The 21,023-nt window shown below is 40.5% G+C and overlaps 1 protein-coding gene across 1 annotated transcript; it reads right to left on the reverse strand.

Moving 5' to 3' along the window:
- Positions 1-901: 901 nt before the first annotated feature.
- Positions 902-20,218, reverse strand: LOC142399330 (leucine-rich repeat-containing protein 52-like). Its single transcript, XM_075483937.1, has 2 exons — positions 19,229-20,218; positions 902-10,282 (listed from the first exon to the last, which is right to left on the reverse strand). Exons 1-2 carry the CDS (start codon positions 19,875-19,877, stop codon positions 9,954-9,956), a joined length of 978 nt encoding a protein of 325 aa, XP_075340052.1. The 5' UTR covers positions 19,878-20,218; the 3' UTR covers positions 902-9,953.
- Positions 20,219-21,023: the final 805 nt, after the last annotated feature.

A 21,023-nucleotide genomic window follows, 5' to 3' on the forward strand; every position in this document is an offset into this window, starting at 1 on the left:
AGCAGACCATTTACCTTTGAATAGACCTAAATGTCCAATAAGAGCAAGACATCATGTAAAACATGACATGCTTCTACCACATATTAGATAATCGTTGTGACTGGCCCGGCCCGGCCCAGGCCTGGTGGAAATCTGTTTAAACAGGGGTGACACGTATGAGAGGCGTACTGATCTAGTCCTCTATCTCGGCAAGTGACTGCATGATAAAATTTCACTTAACTATTGTGTTAGAGGTTACATGTGCTGAAAAATGGTTACAACTAAACATGGCTATTCAGAAAATCAAAATCCAAAAATAGGACTTATAGCCAGAAATAGGGAAGATGGAGAGATGAATAAAGCGAGTGAGGGATAAAGGGAGACATGCTGGGGATAAGAGGTATACGGTGAGTCAAAGAAAATTAAAGCCCCGGTCATACTCCACATCTGCTCATGCAAAAATACCAGACCAATTTGCAGATACCCTGTCTCAGTCTGAAATATCATTGGGCTACTTTTGAGTTGGAGCTTAGTGTAAATAAACATCTTGTTATCTCAGTTGTGCAGCCAGCTCTGTTGGATTAACACCACCGAACTGGTCTGGGCTCCCAGAATACACTAATGTACAATGGCAAACATCTCCAGCTCTGAATGTGGGTGTGCACATGTGTGCGTGCCTTTTTATTTATGTGCAGGAGTTCCTTTAGTGCATATGTGTGCTTCTGACTCACGGCTTTTTCTATCTGGAAGCTAATTAGGCACCGGCTAAGCTTCTAAACAGACCGACAGAGGGAGAAAACACATTCAGAGAGCTGAGGAGCTGGAGGAGAAATTTAGGCAAGGAAAAGAAAAAAGAAAAAGAAAACACTTCTCCAGGCACTGTTATGCACAAAAGGACACACCATCTCTTCTCAAATGACCTTTTATTGCTGGGGAAGGATACAGAGATGGCAGGCCACTAAGCCTGAGTGCAGATATGTTACAACAGCAGGGCTATCCTCGTCTCTGCTCAGTAGAGGCAGACGGTTACTCTTTCCCATCAATCAATAGCCAATTTAACTCCAGTTTAATAGAAAGCATACAGTTTGTGACAGAAGAGAACTGTGATTTCAGGCTCAATACATTTTTGATGATAGTGCAACGTGATTACAATGGAGAAAATGAAGGAAAAAACGGGAGAAATTGGAGGAAGAAGAAAATCTCGGGGCTTTTAGGAAAACCAGCCATTTTGCTTCTTCTTCTCTCTCTTTCTGTGCATACACCATACATGGTCAGAAACAAAGCTAAGTGCCAAAACATTCGAGTTAATGAGAGTAGAAACCAGAGGCTCTCATTACACACTGTTATGTTTACTGTCATAAGTAAGCACAAGAAATGCATTCATCTTAATATACTGCCAGTGACACCATTCATTTATGTTCTAGTTTCAGAGCATTCATTGTCAAAGTTTAGTGTGGCTTTAAGGGAGGTTGGAGTCAGCTGACAGTAATTCTGTCCTGTCATCCATCTGTGCTGGAGATTAATGAGGAAATTTTCTCAAAATAATTGAAACTGACTAACCCATTTTCCAAGCACCGGTCACTGGAGTGTATCCCTCACTACTAACTTTGGGGTATGCTATTCCACTGTTTGACTAAAAGATTTGCTTTTCTCCTGTTTTGTATGAGCTTGTGTCCATGTGTGTTTATTCTTTTATCACAATGACACAAAAAAATGAACAGGACACCCATTGATGAGACCTCGTGTCTACAGGGAGTACCAAATATTTTTTGTCTCCATTGACCCAAAGGATTTTTTGAGGCTTTAGACTTGGTTTTAGTGGCTAAAATTAGGGAATCTTAGGGATCTCTCGACTGATGTCAGGACAGATGAGTCGCTGCCCATCTTTCGCCGCAGGCTGAAAACCCATCTCTCCAGGAAACACTACCCAGATCCGCCCTCTTAGGACATCACCTGTTTCGTCCCAGCTTCCTACGCACTTATTTGTCTCCTAAATTGTCTTTTTTTTCCCATTTGTCTAGGTACCTAACTTACCGCACTTGCTCTAGCACTAGTTATGCTCTTAGCTGTTAGGTTTTGGAAAGAAATGCACTTATGATTTCTTGTGACCTGAAGTTCTTTTGCCTACCGATGTGGAACACACTTATTGTAAGTCGCTTTGGATAAAAGCGTCTGCAAAATGACCGTAATGTAATATAATGTAAGGCTTAGGGTCAGGCATTCAGTTGTGATATCTATGATTAGGGTAAAACGCAAGATGCTATGTTGTGTTAATGTGGTGTCCCCAAAAACTAATGTGTGTGAGCATGTTTCTAAGTACATGTGTCAGAAGGCTATTAGGGTCGGTTAGGGCTAGTCTTACTTGATGTCACAACTCCCATCTGTGGGCATTTTACAGTGGCCAGACTGCCTTCAGCTCGGCACATTTATGCTCACAAATGTGAGTTTAACACCCACGGGCAGGGATAGGGGCTTCAAGAGCTTCTGGATCCAATAGCTGTTTGCAGTTCCGCCTTCATTTGTTTTGTTGGCTCACAGCCACAACTGTGGTACTGATGTGACCATTGCCAGCTGAGTTATTCTCTGTCCTGTAGTGCATCCTGACCACACACCCAGGTTGGGATACATACAAATAAATACAAATATCTCTGCTCAAGCGCTACAGCTAAATTTCTCAAGTCTGAGCATCCTACTTTTGTCAAACGTTCGATGATAGGGTTGTTTTCAGCAAGGTTTGCACGCCAGTTATGAATATCTATGTTATAGCCTATATGTGAAAATGGAAAAATAAAAGTTGCAGTTTTTATGAAGCGGACTTTCTTGCACCTAGTCAAGAAATACTTTCAATATTCACTCTTAAAAGTGACATTTGCTGATTTTACACATATAAGATATTGAGGTTCAGAAGGTTAGCTGTTAGCTGTTAGCTCCTCATTTTTATGCTACGCCAAGCTAATGGCCTGCTAGCTATACCTTCATATTTAGCCTAAAGGCCAGCCCAGTCTCACAACAAATGGGAAATAGTAACTTTAAAATTTTTAAAATCATGTCATCTAGAATGTTTTTTACAGTCTATGGTTTAGCCAAGGGGGTTTGACACAGCAGCCAGAAAAAAGGATATTTTGATGTAATACTCTGTGTCTGTTTTAAAGAAAGCCATGATATTTTCCTCATCTTAACCATCTTGTTTTTGATACCTAGCCTGAACTGAGTACTTTGTAATGGGGAAAACAGCAAAGAAAATGCTAGTAAAAGCACAAAGAAACAGGGATTGAATGTAAAATCAACATTACCAAAGTAAAGTTACTTGAAAGCAACAGCAAATTAATGCAAAAACAAAATGTTTAAGTAAAAACCACTAACGCACTAGTGGTCAGCTCAAAAGCTAAATCTTGACTCTATGACGTGTCAGGTGTGTCACAACATCCTCCAACGCCTGTGACCTCCAAATGTAGACTAGTTTTCACCAGTTAAATGTGATGATTTTTAAAACTACTATTTGCTGATTTTATATAAGTTTAGTGGTGAATTTACAGCCCACAGTAGGTAGATTTTATTTGCCTTTCGACAAAACATAAATTAGCTGTTAGCGCACATCTTTATGCTTCCCCAATCTAATGAGCAACTTCCTGTACCTTCATATTTAGCATAACAACATGGGAGTGTTGTCATTCTTTCCATCTTCAGAATGAAAGCTGATAATCATAATTCGTTAACATTTAAGATTAAAATGGTAAATAGTGTGGGATGATGCTTTCCTGGTTAACACTGCTAGTGAGAGTCCCTCTAAGCTTTTACACTTTGCTCTATCCAGAGATGATTCACGTTGGAGGCAGAACTGATGCTTCTGTCTCTGTGTGTTTAAGCACATTCATGCATGTACCTAAATATGGAGTTAGTGTGGGGGAGTTAAAAGTGCAGAATGCTGGAATTCAGTTCATCCACTTAATGTAACTATTACTGAAATTCAGTATATTTCCTCGCTGTGCAATATCACTCACATGGAGCAAAAAAATGTCCGTAACAATACTTAAAATCGGGGATTCATTTCATGTGCTTGTAGCAACTATGTGCAACTATGTACATGTTTCCTAAGAAAGATAGATTTGGGTATTCCCTCTCAATCTTTGTGTGTCACTGTGCTGACATGAATTAGGGCAACCAGCTATCTTATTTAAAGTCTGCACCTTCACCCTTGCCTGCGGCATCACATGGTCTAATCTGGTATTAGCAGAAAGTAACACCCCTCGCAGTCAAATATGTATGAATAAGAATATTGAATATTTATGCAGATATAGATGAGAGTTTAGTACACAGACCTCTACAGACACGCAATGCATGTTGTATATAGTAAAGGAACCCATGCAAACGACTGAAGCCTGAACGCAATCAGCAACCAGTGGTTAAAATGTTCTCAGGTATCTCAACACACTGCTTATGTAGGCGACACACAGATGAAGGACTGACATCTCTGGTGTACAGTTATGCTGTGCCATTATGTTTAGATTGGTACATGCGTAGTTCTACATACTGCTATGAGTCAGGATCACCCCTTTATTTACTGAGAAGGAGCAAGCAAAAATACAAATCATTAATTCCTGAGTCTTTTTTGTCAGTGCTTTGTACCAAATATCTGCCTTCTTTTTCAATCAATTCTTCAATTGTTATATTTGCAAAGGAAACCAAACCTCACTGTAGCCATTTTCCCTGCAAATAGGAACCTTTCTCAATAATCATGGACATGTTTTTCAAGCTGGAAGAATTCCAAGTCAACCAGCCATAAACAGCATGTTTTTACTGTATGCTATATCATTATCATTGTGAAATTTCATGAGATAGCAAGGTAACTTTATATTTTGTTCATTTCAGACCAATCCTAATAACATGCACATGCAAAGTGCAGAATGTGCAGAGGTTTCACTTTCTTGTTTCAGATCACACTATGGAAAGGCAACAGTTTGTGCAATCACAGAGCTCTGATTTTGCTAAGATTTTATGCACTCAATACTTGCCAAAGCTAATTTTAATAATCCAGTTCTTCAGTATTAAATGGGACTACTGGTACTACCTTGTTTCTCAGAAAGTGGTAAACCCTTGGTATATGTTCTCTGTTAAGCTGTAGTTTAACTTCAACTATGTATGCATTTTAACAGCAGACATATAAAGCACATATTGCTATTAACATTAAGAATAACCACTCTGTTCATTTCTGATCTAATAAGCCATGACTGTGTGACTTTATTATTTAAACCTGATAAACTGTGAAATACAGTATGTGCCTCTAGTCCCTTACTGATGCATCTGCTAGATATCACCTTATTTGTGGTGACTTGAACTTGCATTATTCTAAACATATGACTCTAATCTTTTCCTCTCGAATTCCTTTGAAGATTTAATTTGTCATTTTATCAACTTGATGACACAGATGCAATAAAAGGTGGGCGCCAAATTATTTGGAAAGTGAGGAAATCGTTGAATGATCAAGCTCTGTAAGAGGGTACAAAGAAAATAGGTTTAACATTTAAATTAAGATTGTGCCCACACAAATTGGTGGAAAGAAGGTTTCGGAATCTTTGCTTTGAAAAAATCAGAGGTGGTATGACAGGGATTTTGTTGCTGGTAATAATAGTCATTGTCAGACGCAGTAGAGCGTTATAATCAGATATATACTTATAGACAAAAACTGTGAAAGGTTTGTTCCAGGAACATCGTGAACTCAGGCATATGTAAATATTTATAAGCTGAAAGTGTTTTCCCTGGACAGATGGTTGGGTCAACACCCTAAAGTAAATGTGAGTAAAACATGGAAGTAGCATGTTAAACTACATTTTTATTTTGTGTTTATAGTAATTTATGATCTTTAGTTTCTTGTGCAAATTCTGTTTCTACCTTTAATTACATCAATGTTATGCCCTCAAAGTCTATACACATGCGGTAAGGCTTTTTGGTTCATTAACAGCGCATCAAGAAACAGAAATGACACGGCAATCAAACCAGTTGTCAAAAAAAAAAAGAAAAGCATGAAGTAGAAATCATTTATCACAATATCCTGTTTATGATGTTTTTGAGGCATCCAAAGAGGACTGCTGCCAAGGCAGACCTCACCAGCTGGAAGGAATTGGCTCTCTGAGCTTTACAAACACTGTGGAACCTGAATACACAAATTCAGACAGCAGTATGTTTCTGGGCTAACAGCTGAAGGAAGGGTGAACCATCAGTTCAAAACCACAAATCTCCTGTGCACAGAATGACTCGTGTGCAAAAGCTCACACAGATCTACACCGTAGTGTACACTTTTGCTCAGATCCACTGACATAAATGCATTGCATAAAAAGCAGAAAATCCTGCTTTGAGTGATCACAAAACATGTAGTATTTTACAGAGAGGCTGTTAAACTGATTTACAGTTCTTCTACTCTACTCGGTGCCTTCATGGAGGTTTCTCAAAAAGACTGCCAATGCGCAGCCAGCGCAATGCAAACAATGCCTGGAGTTGTATAGGGGTGAAGCACGAAACTGTTAACTGATGCAAATTCACATTGCTATAGTCTGGAAATTCATTTTTGTTTTGCAAGACTGGCTGCAGATTTATTCAAAAGAATGTGAAGGAAAGTGCAATCAACTTACAGCATGTAGCAAAAAATGCTGAAATCAGAACTGACGAAGAGCATAATTTGCAATGGTAGCTCTCTTTTTAAGAGCCTATTAACGTGAAGGGAGTGTAGTACAAAGAGAGTATCTTAGTCCTAACTGTGTTTTTAACCCTTAATAAGTATTTTTGATTTCTAACACTAAACAAAACAGGTTATTGAAGTGTGATTGTAATGAGGCAACCAGCAAAATGTCCTCTACAAAGGCATAGGTGGTGGTGTAAAAATATTTCTTATTCAGGATTTCTTCACTATGATTTTTTAAAAACCCGAACCAAGTACATTAATTGCCTAAACCCTACTAGGGTTCACGGCGTGAGCGTTTTAATAAAGTGTTGTGTTGTTGACTTATTGTAACTTAGAAGTGAGAAAAACGGCGGGTGAACTATCACTCTGTGGTTTAAAAGATATTCGTCATCACACCATTTTTTTCCTTCCTCTTTTTGAGGACTTAATGGCTTATTAAAGGGAAACACTTGAGAATGACATTTGCTCCAATGTGGAAACATTCACCTCAGTCATATTTCCCTTCTGCTACCTGTAGGGGAAGAAGATTTGAGGATGCCCCTTTAGGTCGTAAGTAAGGGTATGAACATACAACCTAGTAACTTACCTCAATTGGAGAACTTTCAGAAAAAAAGATTTTGAATATGTCTTAGCTCTACCTAAGTGTAAGACTTTAGCTAGATTTCTCTACCTGTGGTAATTAGTTGTTTACCGTTTTATTAGCAATGTAAGGTAGGCTTATTTTGCACAGAATTCCTATTAGGGATGCACCGATACCGATACTGGTATCGGGTATCGGCGGCTAGGGGAAATGTCGAACTAATCAGTAACAGTATGGTTAGGCTAGTGAGACCGAAACCTGTTTTCCAATTCATTGCATTTTTTTTGTGGTAGAAATCTCGGCATCGGTACTCGGTACTCGGTATCGGCAAGTACTCAGATCCAAGTATCAGTATCGTATCGGTTTGAAAAAAAGTGTTATCAGTGCATCCCTAATACCTATATTTGTCAAACAAAAAACACGGCTGAGCAAACAACCCATGGATAAGAGACCAGACAGAGCTGTCATTTGATGTGAGTGACAATGGTCGGATACGAATGACACACACACCATAACAAACTAACAAACCTCCTTTCCCCTACCCTTGACATCATCACAAAACAAAGTACTTGCACATGTACAACTCACAGTGGGCGGCATCTCACGTCGATAATGACAATGGCACGAAGCACTCGTCTTCTCTGCTGATCTTTTCCACTTAGTCACTTAGTCATCTTTTCCACAAATCCCCTGCATGACCCCACTTTATCCATTCTTATAAAACAAATGTCTGTGACAACACAGGCTATGATAATTATTATTTTTTTAATCCTTCTAGCCCCTTCAAAAATTGTGTTAATGTTAAAAGACAAAGGGGAAGGCATGGGTGTGAGCTTGTGCTCATGTGGCTTTGAAATTAGATCCACATGATAGGCATAGTAGGCCACTACTTTGGGCCATTGATTATTTTGTGCTAAGTCCTGGAAACATTAACATGTGTCCCTGCCATTAAATAACCCTAACCCAATAGCAAGCGTAGAGTCTGAATTATAATAGAATTCACTCATTCATTGAGAATTAATTATTTGTATAACTCAGTCAGTCAGTCAGTCAGTGAGTGTATTCCTACTTGTTAGTTTGCAATGGACTGTAAGTGAAACTGAAGATGGAAATGATTAAGTTCTGTTCATTCACTCTTTCAAAAGTTGTTCAGGAATGATTCAGTACTATTTCAGTTCTGCGCGATAAATCCATCCAGCACAAGCGGTTCCCTCACTGAAGAATTCAACAGTAACAAAAATAACTTATGGGCAATATTCATCGAGAAATTTAACAATATGAGAAAAAAATTCTCTGAAATAAAACTGCAACACCATCTAAACACATTGATTTATCATTGCTGGAGCCACAAAATTATAAGAAAACTACAAGTCATGAGCCACGTTTTCCTCCATTGGGCCAGTAGGTTGTCATGGAAACATGTCTTTGTTTATAGCTAGCACAACGAATAACTTTTGTGCTTTTAGCTAAGATAACTCTTTGCTTTTTTTTTCACATTACTTGCCGAGAGCAGAATTTACGATAACTTTTGCCCAGATTTTATAGACACACAGAGATCAAAAACATACTGTGTATTTTGTTATGTTATGTCTCCCAGTCCTGGACTGATTATCTGGCATGTTAGATATTCTGAGGCAGTCAGAGGGGGAGGTGGTTGTGAGAGACACACAGGTGTAAAGCTACAGCCAATCAGAGCCCAAGAAAAGGAGCAAGGGGAAATAATACATGGTAACCAGGAGGAGGAAATAAAACGCACCCAAACTCCTTTCCTCTCCGGATGTTTTTCAGAACAAAACACTATGCAGGCAGTTAAGAAAGCTTGTTTTTCTCAAACTTCCATTGTAAAAGTATATAGGTACAGCATGGACATGCATGCATCACTTTTTCATTTATTTTGTGTGTTTTCATGATAATATGTGACCACCAGTCAGATTTGTACGTTATGACTTCGAACAGAAGAGAAACACGTTGTGTTGTATGAACAATACATCGATCTGACAGTGCTTGAAATCTGAACTTGGCCTTACTTAACATTATCATCAAACACATTTGTCCAATTCCTGTCTGATGGCTTGTTTGTCACACTTCAAACAAAGAATAAACAGCTGTCTTAGACCGGCCCTTTTTGACCAATCAGCTGACCAATCAGAGCCGACTGGGTCTTTCAGAAAGGGGCCTTAAAGAGACAAGAGATACAACAAATTGTTTCAGATGACAACCAGTCCTGTATGAGAAAAAATATATAATTTTTAAGTAAAGCATGTCAAATTGTTCTAGTAGCCCCGAAAAAAACCAAAATCAGGAATATGTAAATAATCACAACATGAGCTCTTTAATTACATGTCTACCTCGCTGCCTCCAAGAAAACATTTTTTTCTGACATGGACTGCTTTTTTGGGGCCAACATGACCACTTCTCACTGAAAAACAACACATATTAACAACATCAACATGGTCAAAATTTGCATATATGGTCTATGTATCACCCAGCACTGTGGAATTCCACTATAGTAACAAAAGATGTGTTACATCACCTGGAAGCCCACCACACATGATGAGAAAGACATTCCTTATCTCTGCTGGATCCTTTTTTTCTGTTTCAGAGCCAAGCCTGTTATATACACTCAGTTTGACTGTTACATTAGACTTCACAGACAGTCGTGGAGGTTGACAAGAGGCACTGTGGGAATCCATAGCGGACGGGGTGGGTTTAAGCTTTTTAAACAGTATGTGCGTTTTTTAAACTCATATTGTCGCGGGCTGTTCTGGCTCTCGATTTATTACACGTCTCATTGCTTTCTTCCTGGTCCTCCACATCAAGCTGCTCATCTTTCTTCTTAATGTAACGCTCATAGAGCACCATGATGACGCCCATCAACCAGGCCGACACTGTGCCGGCGGCAAAGATGACAAAGCCAATGGCAACAAAAAAAAGGTAGTCCAAGGAGCCCAGAGTCTGGTGACATAACGTCCGTAGCTCGATGCCCACCTCACCCAGACGACGGCCTTGCATGTCAGCGGGTGAGCCACACACTGTCTGTCCTTCATCTGTCACACAAACACATATCAAGAAGCAATGATGAGGATTAGATGAGACAATGTGATATATCAGCATCAGTGTAAATTAAAAGAAGCACTGACTACCACGCTACAACGAACCCTTTTTGAGCTTTTCCCCATCAATAAAAAAACTCTGGCTATTTATGTTCCAACAAATGGCAAACCATAAACAGGTCTGCTGTCCTGAAGTATCACTATTTATATTGTTTTGGACTTTGATGTGTTGCACCTTGGCAACAAGTAAAACTTCATGAGATCTTTGCTGAGAATATTTTTATTTTTTGCATCAAAGCTAGATGATTACAATTTTGAAAAATCCTTGAAAAGTTGCTTTCAATGCAGTGATTTTCCTGTAACATTTCCTGTAACAAATGTTGCAGTGTACAGGTTAATATCTAAAATGAGAAAAATCCAGCCAATCTGTGTGGTTGAGGTCAGATTTAGGTGAGGCTGCTGGCCCCTAATATAGAGCATGACATAACCACACAGTACCACACAACATCAAGCCAGGAATAAAAGCAATGACGCAAACAAACCTATTAAGCATTTATATTCAAAATACAGGAAACCATGCTTGTTTTCTGGCTCTCAACTGGATCGCAGTCGGGCCAGTTATGCACACACACTCTATGAAGTCCCGCTGATGGAAGTCATGCAGAAGCAGAATGAGGCCTGGCACTGTCTGCCTGATGCAACCACTTATCCTCTGGGAAAATACGCCACCTTGATGGTAATGTGTAGTGTGTAGTGTTTATCATGGCTGCGTTGGTTTACACCATTTTTTTCTGTTCACATCCTCAGATATTAACGCTATGCGTTTGCAGGTAAGGGCGGTCACCCTTACCTGCAAACGCATAGGGGCCATGAACAGCCAAATTAGAGCGGATGTCGAGTCATTTGTTAAAAATGGTGGCAGGTTTTGAAGATAAGCTTGTCGAGAATGCCATCTGAAATGTTATTAATGAAACTATTCTCAGCAGTTTCCTCCACATATAAGCCACAGGTAATTGTGGCCAAATGTCTTTTCTTTAGTCAGGTCAGAGGCATTTGCTTCTCCTGATCTGATAGTTTCTCAATTATCTTTTGAAACATTTCTAGTGGGATGTCATGGGGGTTTTAGTGAGGAATGGTTTCTGTTTGGCTGCTCCATTTTAAATGAAATTCCTTCTGTACAGTTCTTTCATCTCCAGAAAAGAACTCTGGATCCTGAAACTTGAGTGAGTCTGAAAATAATCTTTTGAACCTTTAAACAGCATGCATATGCAAAACCTTGATGGAAATGAGCAAATCACTTTAAAGGATCCGTTGAGTAGTTAAATGGCAGACAGCTGAGTTGAAGATATCTATCTGAGAACTGCAGAAAACTGCAATAGCATAACAGTGTTGCCTTCCTTATCAGAACACAGTAATGCTTCAGGGGCTTCTCGAGTTCTGGGTTCTTAAGTAGATACAGCATTAAATTACAAAAAGAGAAATCATAGATGAATTATTCAAACTCCTTTTCCCCACATAGGATTAGAAGAGTGGCTTCGGTCTTTGTGTCTGCCTGAAACCACAGATAATGTTTCTCATCTACAGGCTTTAGGTACGACTACAACTAAGACCTGCTGAAATCTACAAATCCCAACAAAATGCTGAGTTTCCATTCTCCCAGAAAACTGGATGGATTAACTGTAAATTCAAAGGCCTATCTAGGAAAATGAAATACAGCACAAGATGGATGGTGAGCTCCACAGCAGCTGACAAGAGATGTATTTTTCTGGAAAAGGCTGGCTGAGTCTTTCGTTCGTGCGAGCACAAACTGAGTGTGTTGCCACTGTTAATTTAATTGGCGTCTGCTTGCGCAAAGCTTTTGTGTTAGAGGGGGAATTCCCACTGGGAGAGCTCAAAACATGTGAACATATCTGCAGAGGGAAGAGTTTTCTGGAACCATATTTCTCCAGTCTTAAAAAACAGCTGGCGTGTTTTGCTTAGAAAATGCGGTTTGTATACGTTAATACAGGTTTATATATGAACCAAAGAAAAATCAATGAAATCCTCATGACTCCCTGCACAAGACAAGATATTTCCCAAAACATGTGGAGCATCGTAAAATAATTACGTTTTTTAAATTTTTTTATATACCCAATTAAAAGACTTCCTTACACAAATTTGCCAATATGTCTTGTGAATTAGTTATGTTTTTCATCTCCTGGGTGTTAAAATGTATGATTTCATTTCAAATTTAATTAACAGTGTGTAGTTACCGCAGATGCATGAACAGAATCTGACAGCACACCTTCCTGAGGAAGGTTCACAGTCCCTCAACCATCTGTCCGTTCTTAGATGAGAGGTACCAAACTGCCAGTGTATTCCTCATATTCCTATAAGAACCCAGCTCATTTAAGCTGACTTTAAAGAAAATATTCTGCAATATATGTATATGTATAGGTTTTTTTTTCTGTGGGAAGAAAAAAGAATTGTCTGTGTTTAGGTCTGTTTGTTTACTAGCTATCCAACCAAAAGAGGCAGAAGTGGCTATGTCATTGTTACTTTAGTTGCACTACAATAACTGTTCACTACTTGGAGATTTAATCGAAGTGAAATTTCGGCTCAATCTGTTGGTTCCTTAGCTAGGCTACTTTCTATGAATTGGCTCTGTATATATGAATTGGACTAATTTGGAATGAAATGAATTGGATTCTAATTGGATTGGACTCTAGCTTTGAAGTAGCCCTAAGATGACATTTGTTGTGATTTGATGCTATATGAATGAAACAGAATTTAAATTTAATTGAAATTACATCATTGATCTGTTGACACGGATTTGGATACAATCACATGCAAAATCTGCTTCCCTGTCTTTCCCATCAAGTTAAATGCTGTGTTTTGTCAAATGTTTTATTCTTTTCATGTTGCACTTCAGGGCCCCCGTCATCAATTGTAGCTAATAAATCCCAGCAATATATCATTTAAGGTCATTCCTTTCCAGTTCACCCAACCATCCTAGTCTAGGTTATTGGGAAAAAAAAGATATCATGTGAAATCAAAATCCTTTTTTTTTTTTTTCTAAATATTTTTTTGGGCTTTTTATGCCTTTATTATAGGGCAGTGAATAGAGACAGGAAGCAAGGGGAAGAGAGAGGGAAATAACACGCAGCAAAGGGCCGTCCAATGCGGGATTCGAACTGGGGCCAGCTGCACGAAGACTATAGCCTCTGTACATGGAGCGTCTGCTGTAATGTATGAATTTAAAGTTTCATCTACATTCATTTTAAGTAACTACTAGTTTAGGCAGTTAGCAGTTTTCTTAACTGGCAATTTATGACTTTGTCTGGTCAAAACAAGTTCTTTGAGTGTGTATGGTTGATACTATCCTCTCTGTCTATGTTGGCCTGGTGATGGAATGGTGACCCATCCAAGGTGTACCCTGATCACCCTATGATAGGTGGGATATTCTCCATCCCTCTATGACCCTGAACAGAATGAAGTGGATATATAAAATGGATGGATGGATATTGTCTGAAATGTACTGATCTGTTTTTCTGCCATCTAATGCTGCCAAAGACAATTGCAGTAATGAAGGAATTGAATGTACTGTTTAAAACCATGGTATCCTCTACACAGGCTGTGCTGAGGCAGTATAAATAACAGTTGCCTTTTTTTTCTTTTGCTTTTCCCTCATATGCGAGCGTTGATGGTGCAGGATCATTTACTTTAAAGTTATTTTCCTGAATGAACACACAAAACTCAAGTGTTGTCCTCGGTCTTCCCTGACAGTGAGGCTTAATTTACACATCACAGCTGGAATTTTAGCCGGCCAGCACAGTGACTTTCCAGCAAGAGGGTTCTGGGCTTTAGCTTGCAGGTCGGCTGCCTTCCTTTCTGTGTGGACTTTCTGTTCTCCTTGTGCCTTTGTCACTTTTCTCTCAGCGATTCAGCTACTTCCCACGGCCCAAAAACATGCATAGAGCTTACTGGTGACTCTAGAGTATGAGTGTGCATGGCTGCCCATTTCTTTGTCTTAAAACTCTGATGAACTGTCAACCTGTCCAAGGTATGCTCTGCCTCTTGCCCAATGTTCCCTTGAAAATTCCATTCCCGTAACCTCAAAGTGATAAAACATAGGGCTAATAGACTGATTGTCTCAAGCAGCTATTTTAACTCCTGTGCTGGCTTGCTCCATAATTTTCATCCCCTCTTAGGGTCAAAAAGCAGCTCTAATGTTTAAAGACTTACTCAGGCTGAATGATTTTTGCTTCCAGTCAAATCGACAATTTAATTTCATAGGATAACAGACATGTACATTTACTAATATTTTATTCATTCGGTGTCTAAATCTGTGTTTTTATCCTCAGAGAAGCTTTGCTATGCCTCAAATATCTGAAAATGAGTTAGTAGCTGAAAAATATGTGAAGGGTCTGTTTGGCTTATAGCTCTATCTAACACAGAAATATCAAAGACTGCTCTGATCCTCTCAGCGACTACTGCTGCACTCTGTTTACACAGACTCTGGCTATAACCAGCATGCATTCCTTCCAAACAGACGCACATGCGTACGCTCCGTCCCGACATACTTTATGTATATCGACATATTCCAGCAGAAGACTTAATATTCCGATCTTTCATTTCTGCCCATGGAGAGTCTGACAATATGCATTGGTGCTTGCAAACTGTCCGTGTGTGTAGGCACATGTGCCCGTCGGCCAGGAAGGAAATCCTTCTGGCCTCACTTGTCTATAACCCAAAGGGACTGGCATCAAAGAGAAGGGCTTTCCCTCTCCCCTTCCACCATATACACTCAGTTTAAGGAGACGGTCTCCTTATATAACAGCTGAATGGGTGCTAATCTAGCCAGGGAGACAGAGGAGAATCTGTTAGTTCCTTCCTGAGGCTTTATTTCCCACTCTCTCTCATGCTTGATCGCCATCACTGCATTTTCTAAACCATGGAGACAAAGCAAGCTGTGTTGCCTGAACCAGGTGACACTCAGAGGAGAGATAAGGCTTTCGGAGACAGAGCATGCAGCCTTAAAAAACCTTATCCTGCTGCCCATCATCTGAAATTCTGAAAGTGTGCTTTATCAGTGTTTGCGTGTCTAAATCTGTCGGTCAGCGTGTGTTGACACGTGTGTGTTTCTACTTGGTAGACTGAGGTTTTGTATGTACTGTTTTCTTCTTGAAAAAGATGGACAGACTGTGGATATAGAGACCAGAATTGTGTGCATCCAAGTGTCCGCTTTCTCCCCTTCCTGGCAGCTGTCACTGGGAGAGGCTCCAATCCAAATTAAGCAAGACAAAAGGCGACGAGCGGCAGGAAAATAGGCCATCTCCAACAGGACTCATTTTAGACTCAGCCTAAGCTTCACGGGGATCATGGTGAACTGTGCTGGGCATGTTTGTGAGTGTGTTGAGTGTGGGGGAAGCTGGGGATGCCTGTTCAGTATGCAGGGCGATTGCTTTATAGCTGTGGTGTGAGAAATGTGACTGGCTTCTTGCTCACAAAGACACACTATAAGTAGTAGCTGCCCTTTTCCATAGTGACACATCCACACCAATGGATGAGCATAATTACTCAAAGTAAGAAATATTATATAATACCAGACACATCTTTCAGGTTGGTAGTTAGATAACAAAGGGGATCAATATTTGATGGTAAAACCATGATTCATTAATCACACGGGCTGCACTGTATCCCAACAGCTGAATGGAATATGGAATGATCTGTCATTTCAAGATAAAAGTCTGCGTTTTTTTCTTCAAAAGTTGCAGAGCGCAGAGCTGAACAAATGGGCCGTGCTGCGAGAAGACAAATCAAGATGCTCCCTGCTTACAGCCTTCTTTTACCCTCTTTGTTATTTGATAGTCTGTCTGCTGTCACGCTCCACTGCTGTCACCTGCGTCTCATCCCGCTGAAAGATGAGAAAAAGGTGCAGACTTTCCAACAGCACATGGCTGCAGGTGTTCTGGGGCGTTCAGATGTGATGAGACTCGACAGGAAAGCCAGCAGAGGATTCTGCATGTGCACAACGAGATGTGGAATTGTTATTTTTTTGTTTTTTTTACCTTGCACTTCTTTTTTTAATTCAAATCCAATGACCAATGCCAGGTTGTAAAAAATCCTACCTGGCTGGTCTTCTAATAAGCTCAGAGAGGCTTGATTATTAATCGGGCAAAGTTGGAAACAGGCTGAGTAACCTAGAATTCCACGCGTTTGAAGTTTTTTTAGTTTGTTTAATCTTTGTGCTCATTTAATAAATCTATGGTGAGAATGAACTAGATTAGACCGGGCACAGTTGTAACATCTTCTCCTTAAAGCTTATTTGGACCAGACTAATCTAAATCCCATTTATTAAACTCAACCCAAGCCTGTAATTGCAACTATCACTTAGATCCTCCTTGGCATTGTGTTAACCCACACCTGAATGCCTCAGACCAAGCAAACGTCTGCTTTTATAGAGGTGCTCACACTGATGATGATCACTTAATCAAGTACATTTGATTAGCAGCACCTGGCTGCAGCTTATCCTCTAATTGCCCGTGGAAGCAGTAAAGCTGGACTTAGTTTTCCACACACAGTTTCAGCATTTTGGCTCAGTTTTTGTAAAATAAATAATGACACAGTTTAATATGTTCTGTCCTATTTCATGTTTAACCTGCTTTTTTTTGTTTTTCACATGACTCAGTTCAATCTCAATAATCAACTTCCTCTTTTCTTCTAAATAAGGCAAATACGGCAACAGATATTACAGAGTTTTGTATGTTTCTGTAGCACAGGCTAAAAATGCTTTCTTTAATTATATTCTTTAAATATTAGTGTGAGACAAGAATTTTGTAACAGTTTCCAACAGACCTTTATTAGACATATCTATTGTACAAAATTGCAGCAGTTTGAAATATATTAATGTATATTTTCTGTCACACATCGGTGATTGTGCATTTGGTTTAATTGAAAAGGCTCATTTGCTGGTCTTGGTCTTATGATAGTTGCTTGTTTTGTTAATCATAAGCAAGACAAGAGCTAAATTGTGCTTAATCTACCGTATACTAAATCATCAGCCTCAAATTTGAAGCCATTAATTGGTTCAAACTGTCTCCCCCTGAAGTCTTGAACTCAATGTTTAAGTATTCTTGCAATTCAGTGGATATTTCTATGATGAGTGAGTTGGTAGATTATTTTCACTCCACAGACATACCAGAGGGAAATATTATGGTTCAGAGTCAACTTAAATTACATTACTTAATTTCGTTTTTGAATACATTTTAAGATTTGAAGTCTTTGAACAAGTCCTTTCCAACCCATATGGCTTCTGATGTTCTACAGAGGATTGTGCAGTCGAGGACAGATTTCAGGAGTCTAAGCCTGAAATGATGTTTATAGCTCCAATAAATACAACCAACTTCTCCCATAGTTTCACTTAGATCCAGTCACATAAAAATCAAGTTAGAGGAAAATGTCCAAAAACTGAAAACATATTTGTCCATCTTTGTTCTTTCTCATTACAGCCTGTTAAATGGATCTGTCTCTGTTTATAAAACTGCTGCCACACACAGATGTCTCAGAAGATCTATATACACTCTAATGATGTCATATACAAAGATATCAGAGAGGACGAACAAGTACTTTTACTTTCAAGAGGACATTCATCCATCCATTTTCCACACCCGACTCATCCTCTTCAGGGTCGCAGGGAGGCTGGATTTCACTGCCAACAGGCATAAGGCAGTGCACACATTAAACAGATTAGTAGTCTATCACAGGGACAACACGGAGACAGACAACTTGCTCCTACAGAAAATTTAGAATTTACAAAATGCCTGTTTTTGGACGGCGGGAGAAGTACCCAGAGAAAACATGCAAACTCCACTGCAAGATTTGAACCAGGAAACTTCTCAATGTGAGGCAACAGTGCCAACCGGCACAACTTTGGGCAGTCCCTGAAGAGGACATATGAAAGAAAATAATGTTTTTCTGTGAAGGTAAAGACAACAAAAGTTCCAAAAACAACACAGCACCTTGTTTACCTTGTGTCATATTCAGAGAGAAATGTGAGATTTGCCAACAATTCCTGCGTCACACTTCCAGTTCAGAGAAGAAATGTCCAGCCTTGCTTTGTTATAAAGAGCAAATTCTAAACAGCAGATGCATAGTTCAGATAATACTACTCTACCAGGTCTTTCCCCAGTATTCTATATCTAGATGAGGAAATGTGACTTCTCATAGGCGCTCTTTATTTATTTTCCCGTCTGAATTGGGGAAACTCTAATTTCTAATTTGTCACTGGTGGTTGAATGCAACAACAGGGTTTCACCATAACCAAAATAAACTTAACTTTGGGGAAAGAAGCCCATATAACAGCTTCTAACATTAGTCTTTAAAAGAAAATAAAAAACAGAGAAATGGATCAGCAATGAAGTCCAAGGTTTATGCCGCCAATAGTGAACAACTATAAGTTTACACAGTGGTACATACCTGCTGTCCTAGCAAATTACTAGATGCCCTGAGGTATTTCAATACCATGAACCACTTCAGTGCATGACTTGTTAAGAGAAAGGGTGAAAGGGCCCAAAATTGGGAACAGTACCAATTCATTTTAATGAGAACTCAAAACTTCATCAGCTGGTGAAAAATGGTACAATATGTCTCCTTAAACAGATTAACGGCCTTTTGTTGCTAATTCTTCTGTGTTTTGCTCATGCGGGATATAATTAGTTTTGGAGAATTCACATGGCCCTACTGGTGTACTGTGACTGTTTTATTCCTGTTAGAGGCTCTGGATGCTGCTTCCACACTGTTGGGAATGCACTGCCACATGCACGGCTGATTATAATCCACATGAGAGTAAACATCAACCTTTATTTTGTTTTAGTGGCTGACTAAATCAAAATAGAGAATAGTGTTCTGGGGATTTCCACACATAGCATTAGAATAAAATATAGTAATGAGTAACAGGACCTTGGAACTTGAAGCTTTCCAGGTGAACCCACAAGCAGAGGTCCTCGTTGTCGCATTCGCAGCTCCACGGGTTCCCACTGACCCCCACGGAGCGCAGGGCTGGCAGCGCGATCAGGGAGGTGATGTTGAGGACCGTCAGGTTGTTCCGGCTCACGTCAAGCACCTGGAGGGCTTCGTTTTCCACGAAAGCGTCCGGGTGAATCTCGGAGAGTCCCGGGTTGTCCGTCATCCTCAGCATCACCAGGCTCGACATGGGGCCGAAGGTCCTGTCCTCGATCCGGGTTAAAGTATTGAAGGAAAGGTCCAGGTAGGCCAGCCTGCGTAGATTCCCAAACGTGGAGACGGATATTTCCGTCAGGGAGTTGTTGCTGCAGTCCAGGTACACCAGGTCGGAGAGGTAGTTGAGCGCCAGAGGCGGCAGCTCCACGATGCGGTTGTTGGAGATGATGAGCTGCCGCGTGGCCAGCGGCAGGTTGACTGGGAATGTCGTCAAGTGCTGCCCAGCGCACTGAACCACCAGCTGATCATCACACACACACCTATCCGGACAGCCAGCGGAGATAACCGGGGACGTGATGACCCCAGTGGCGAGGAGAAGAGCAACTATGAGCCGCAAGGGTTGCGCGCTTGGCTGCGGGGCAAGACGCATGACACCGCCGAGGGCTTCATCAACCCCGTTTGGACAGAGTCAGACGCAGTCGCATTCCTCATTGATACACCATCACCAAGTTGTTCGTCCCAGAAACGATTTCCACCGAGGTCAGACCCAATGTTTACCCGTGGCACGCTCTTGCGCGTAATGTCTCAGCTCCTCCTGCCAGCTGGTTCTGGATCCAGCGCGCCAGACACCTCCATGCTGTCTCAGATGTCATCGATTTGCAGGGTTTATTTTGATGGCTGCTCCTCGCACATTGTAAAATCTCACAGCGTCTGGTCATGGTGTGCAGCTCGCCATTGTGGCGGTCAGTTGCTCTACAACATGTTTGCCATCTTGTCGCTCACTGAAACTGAATCTAAATGAGGAGGGGTGTACTGAGCTGCGCGGCGGGAAGGGGTGGGGGAGCCATGGAGTGATATCACGCTTCAGAGGGAGATGGAGCGCGAGGGAATGGTCTGGGCAGTGGAGGGAATGCAAGACATTACTCATGGAAGCCAGCAAAGTAAAATCCATGCACATTTGGAATTTGCAGCGATAAAGGTCACCTATAATGCTTCAGCTGCTGGTCATACATTGCACAGATGTGTTTGAGTGCAAAAAGATGCTTCTATCTAGCCATTTATTACTCAATATAAAAACTGTTTTTGCACATGACAGTATATGGGTAAGTTCTATCAGCCTGCCTCAGGCTTTAGAGGCCAACGATGAGCAGGTGCGTCTGACGCCAGGGAATCATAATGGCTTTTCAAGCTACGTGGGGCATCCTATTCATAATTTTTTCCTCGATCAGCAAACATATGTAATGTTCACTGTATGAATTCAGACTCTATCCAAACAACCAGCAGGTGACAGGGCAAGATGAGATTGGTCAGGGTGGTCTTGGTCCTTAGTTGTTTATCTACTCTCTCCGGTCTCAGTATGGAGTCCTCAGTCTATTCTCGGTTCTGTGTGTAGGTGTTGAAGTGCTGAATCAGACTCAGCATGATGGAAGAGGAGGAGGAAGAGGAGGAGGACAGATGTGCCGCTGACAAATCCCTGAAAGAAACTACCCCAATCTGCCAGCCAGATTTCTTTCTCTCTGGCACACACACATTAACAGCCAAAAAAATGGAGTTTATCCTTTTTCTTGTGTTCACT

This window comes from Odontesthes bonariensis, chromosome 14 (assembly GCF_027942865.1).
Source record: "Odontesthes bonariensis isolate fOdoBon6 chromosome 14, fOdoBon6.hap1, whole genome shotgun sequence".
In the NCBI taxonomy this organism is placed as follows: domain Eukaryota; kingdom Metazoa; phylum Chordata; class Actinopteri; order Atheriniformes; family Atherinopsidae; genus Odontesthes; species Odontesthes bonariensis.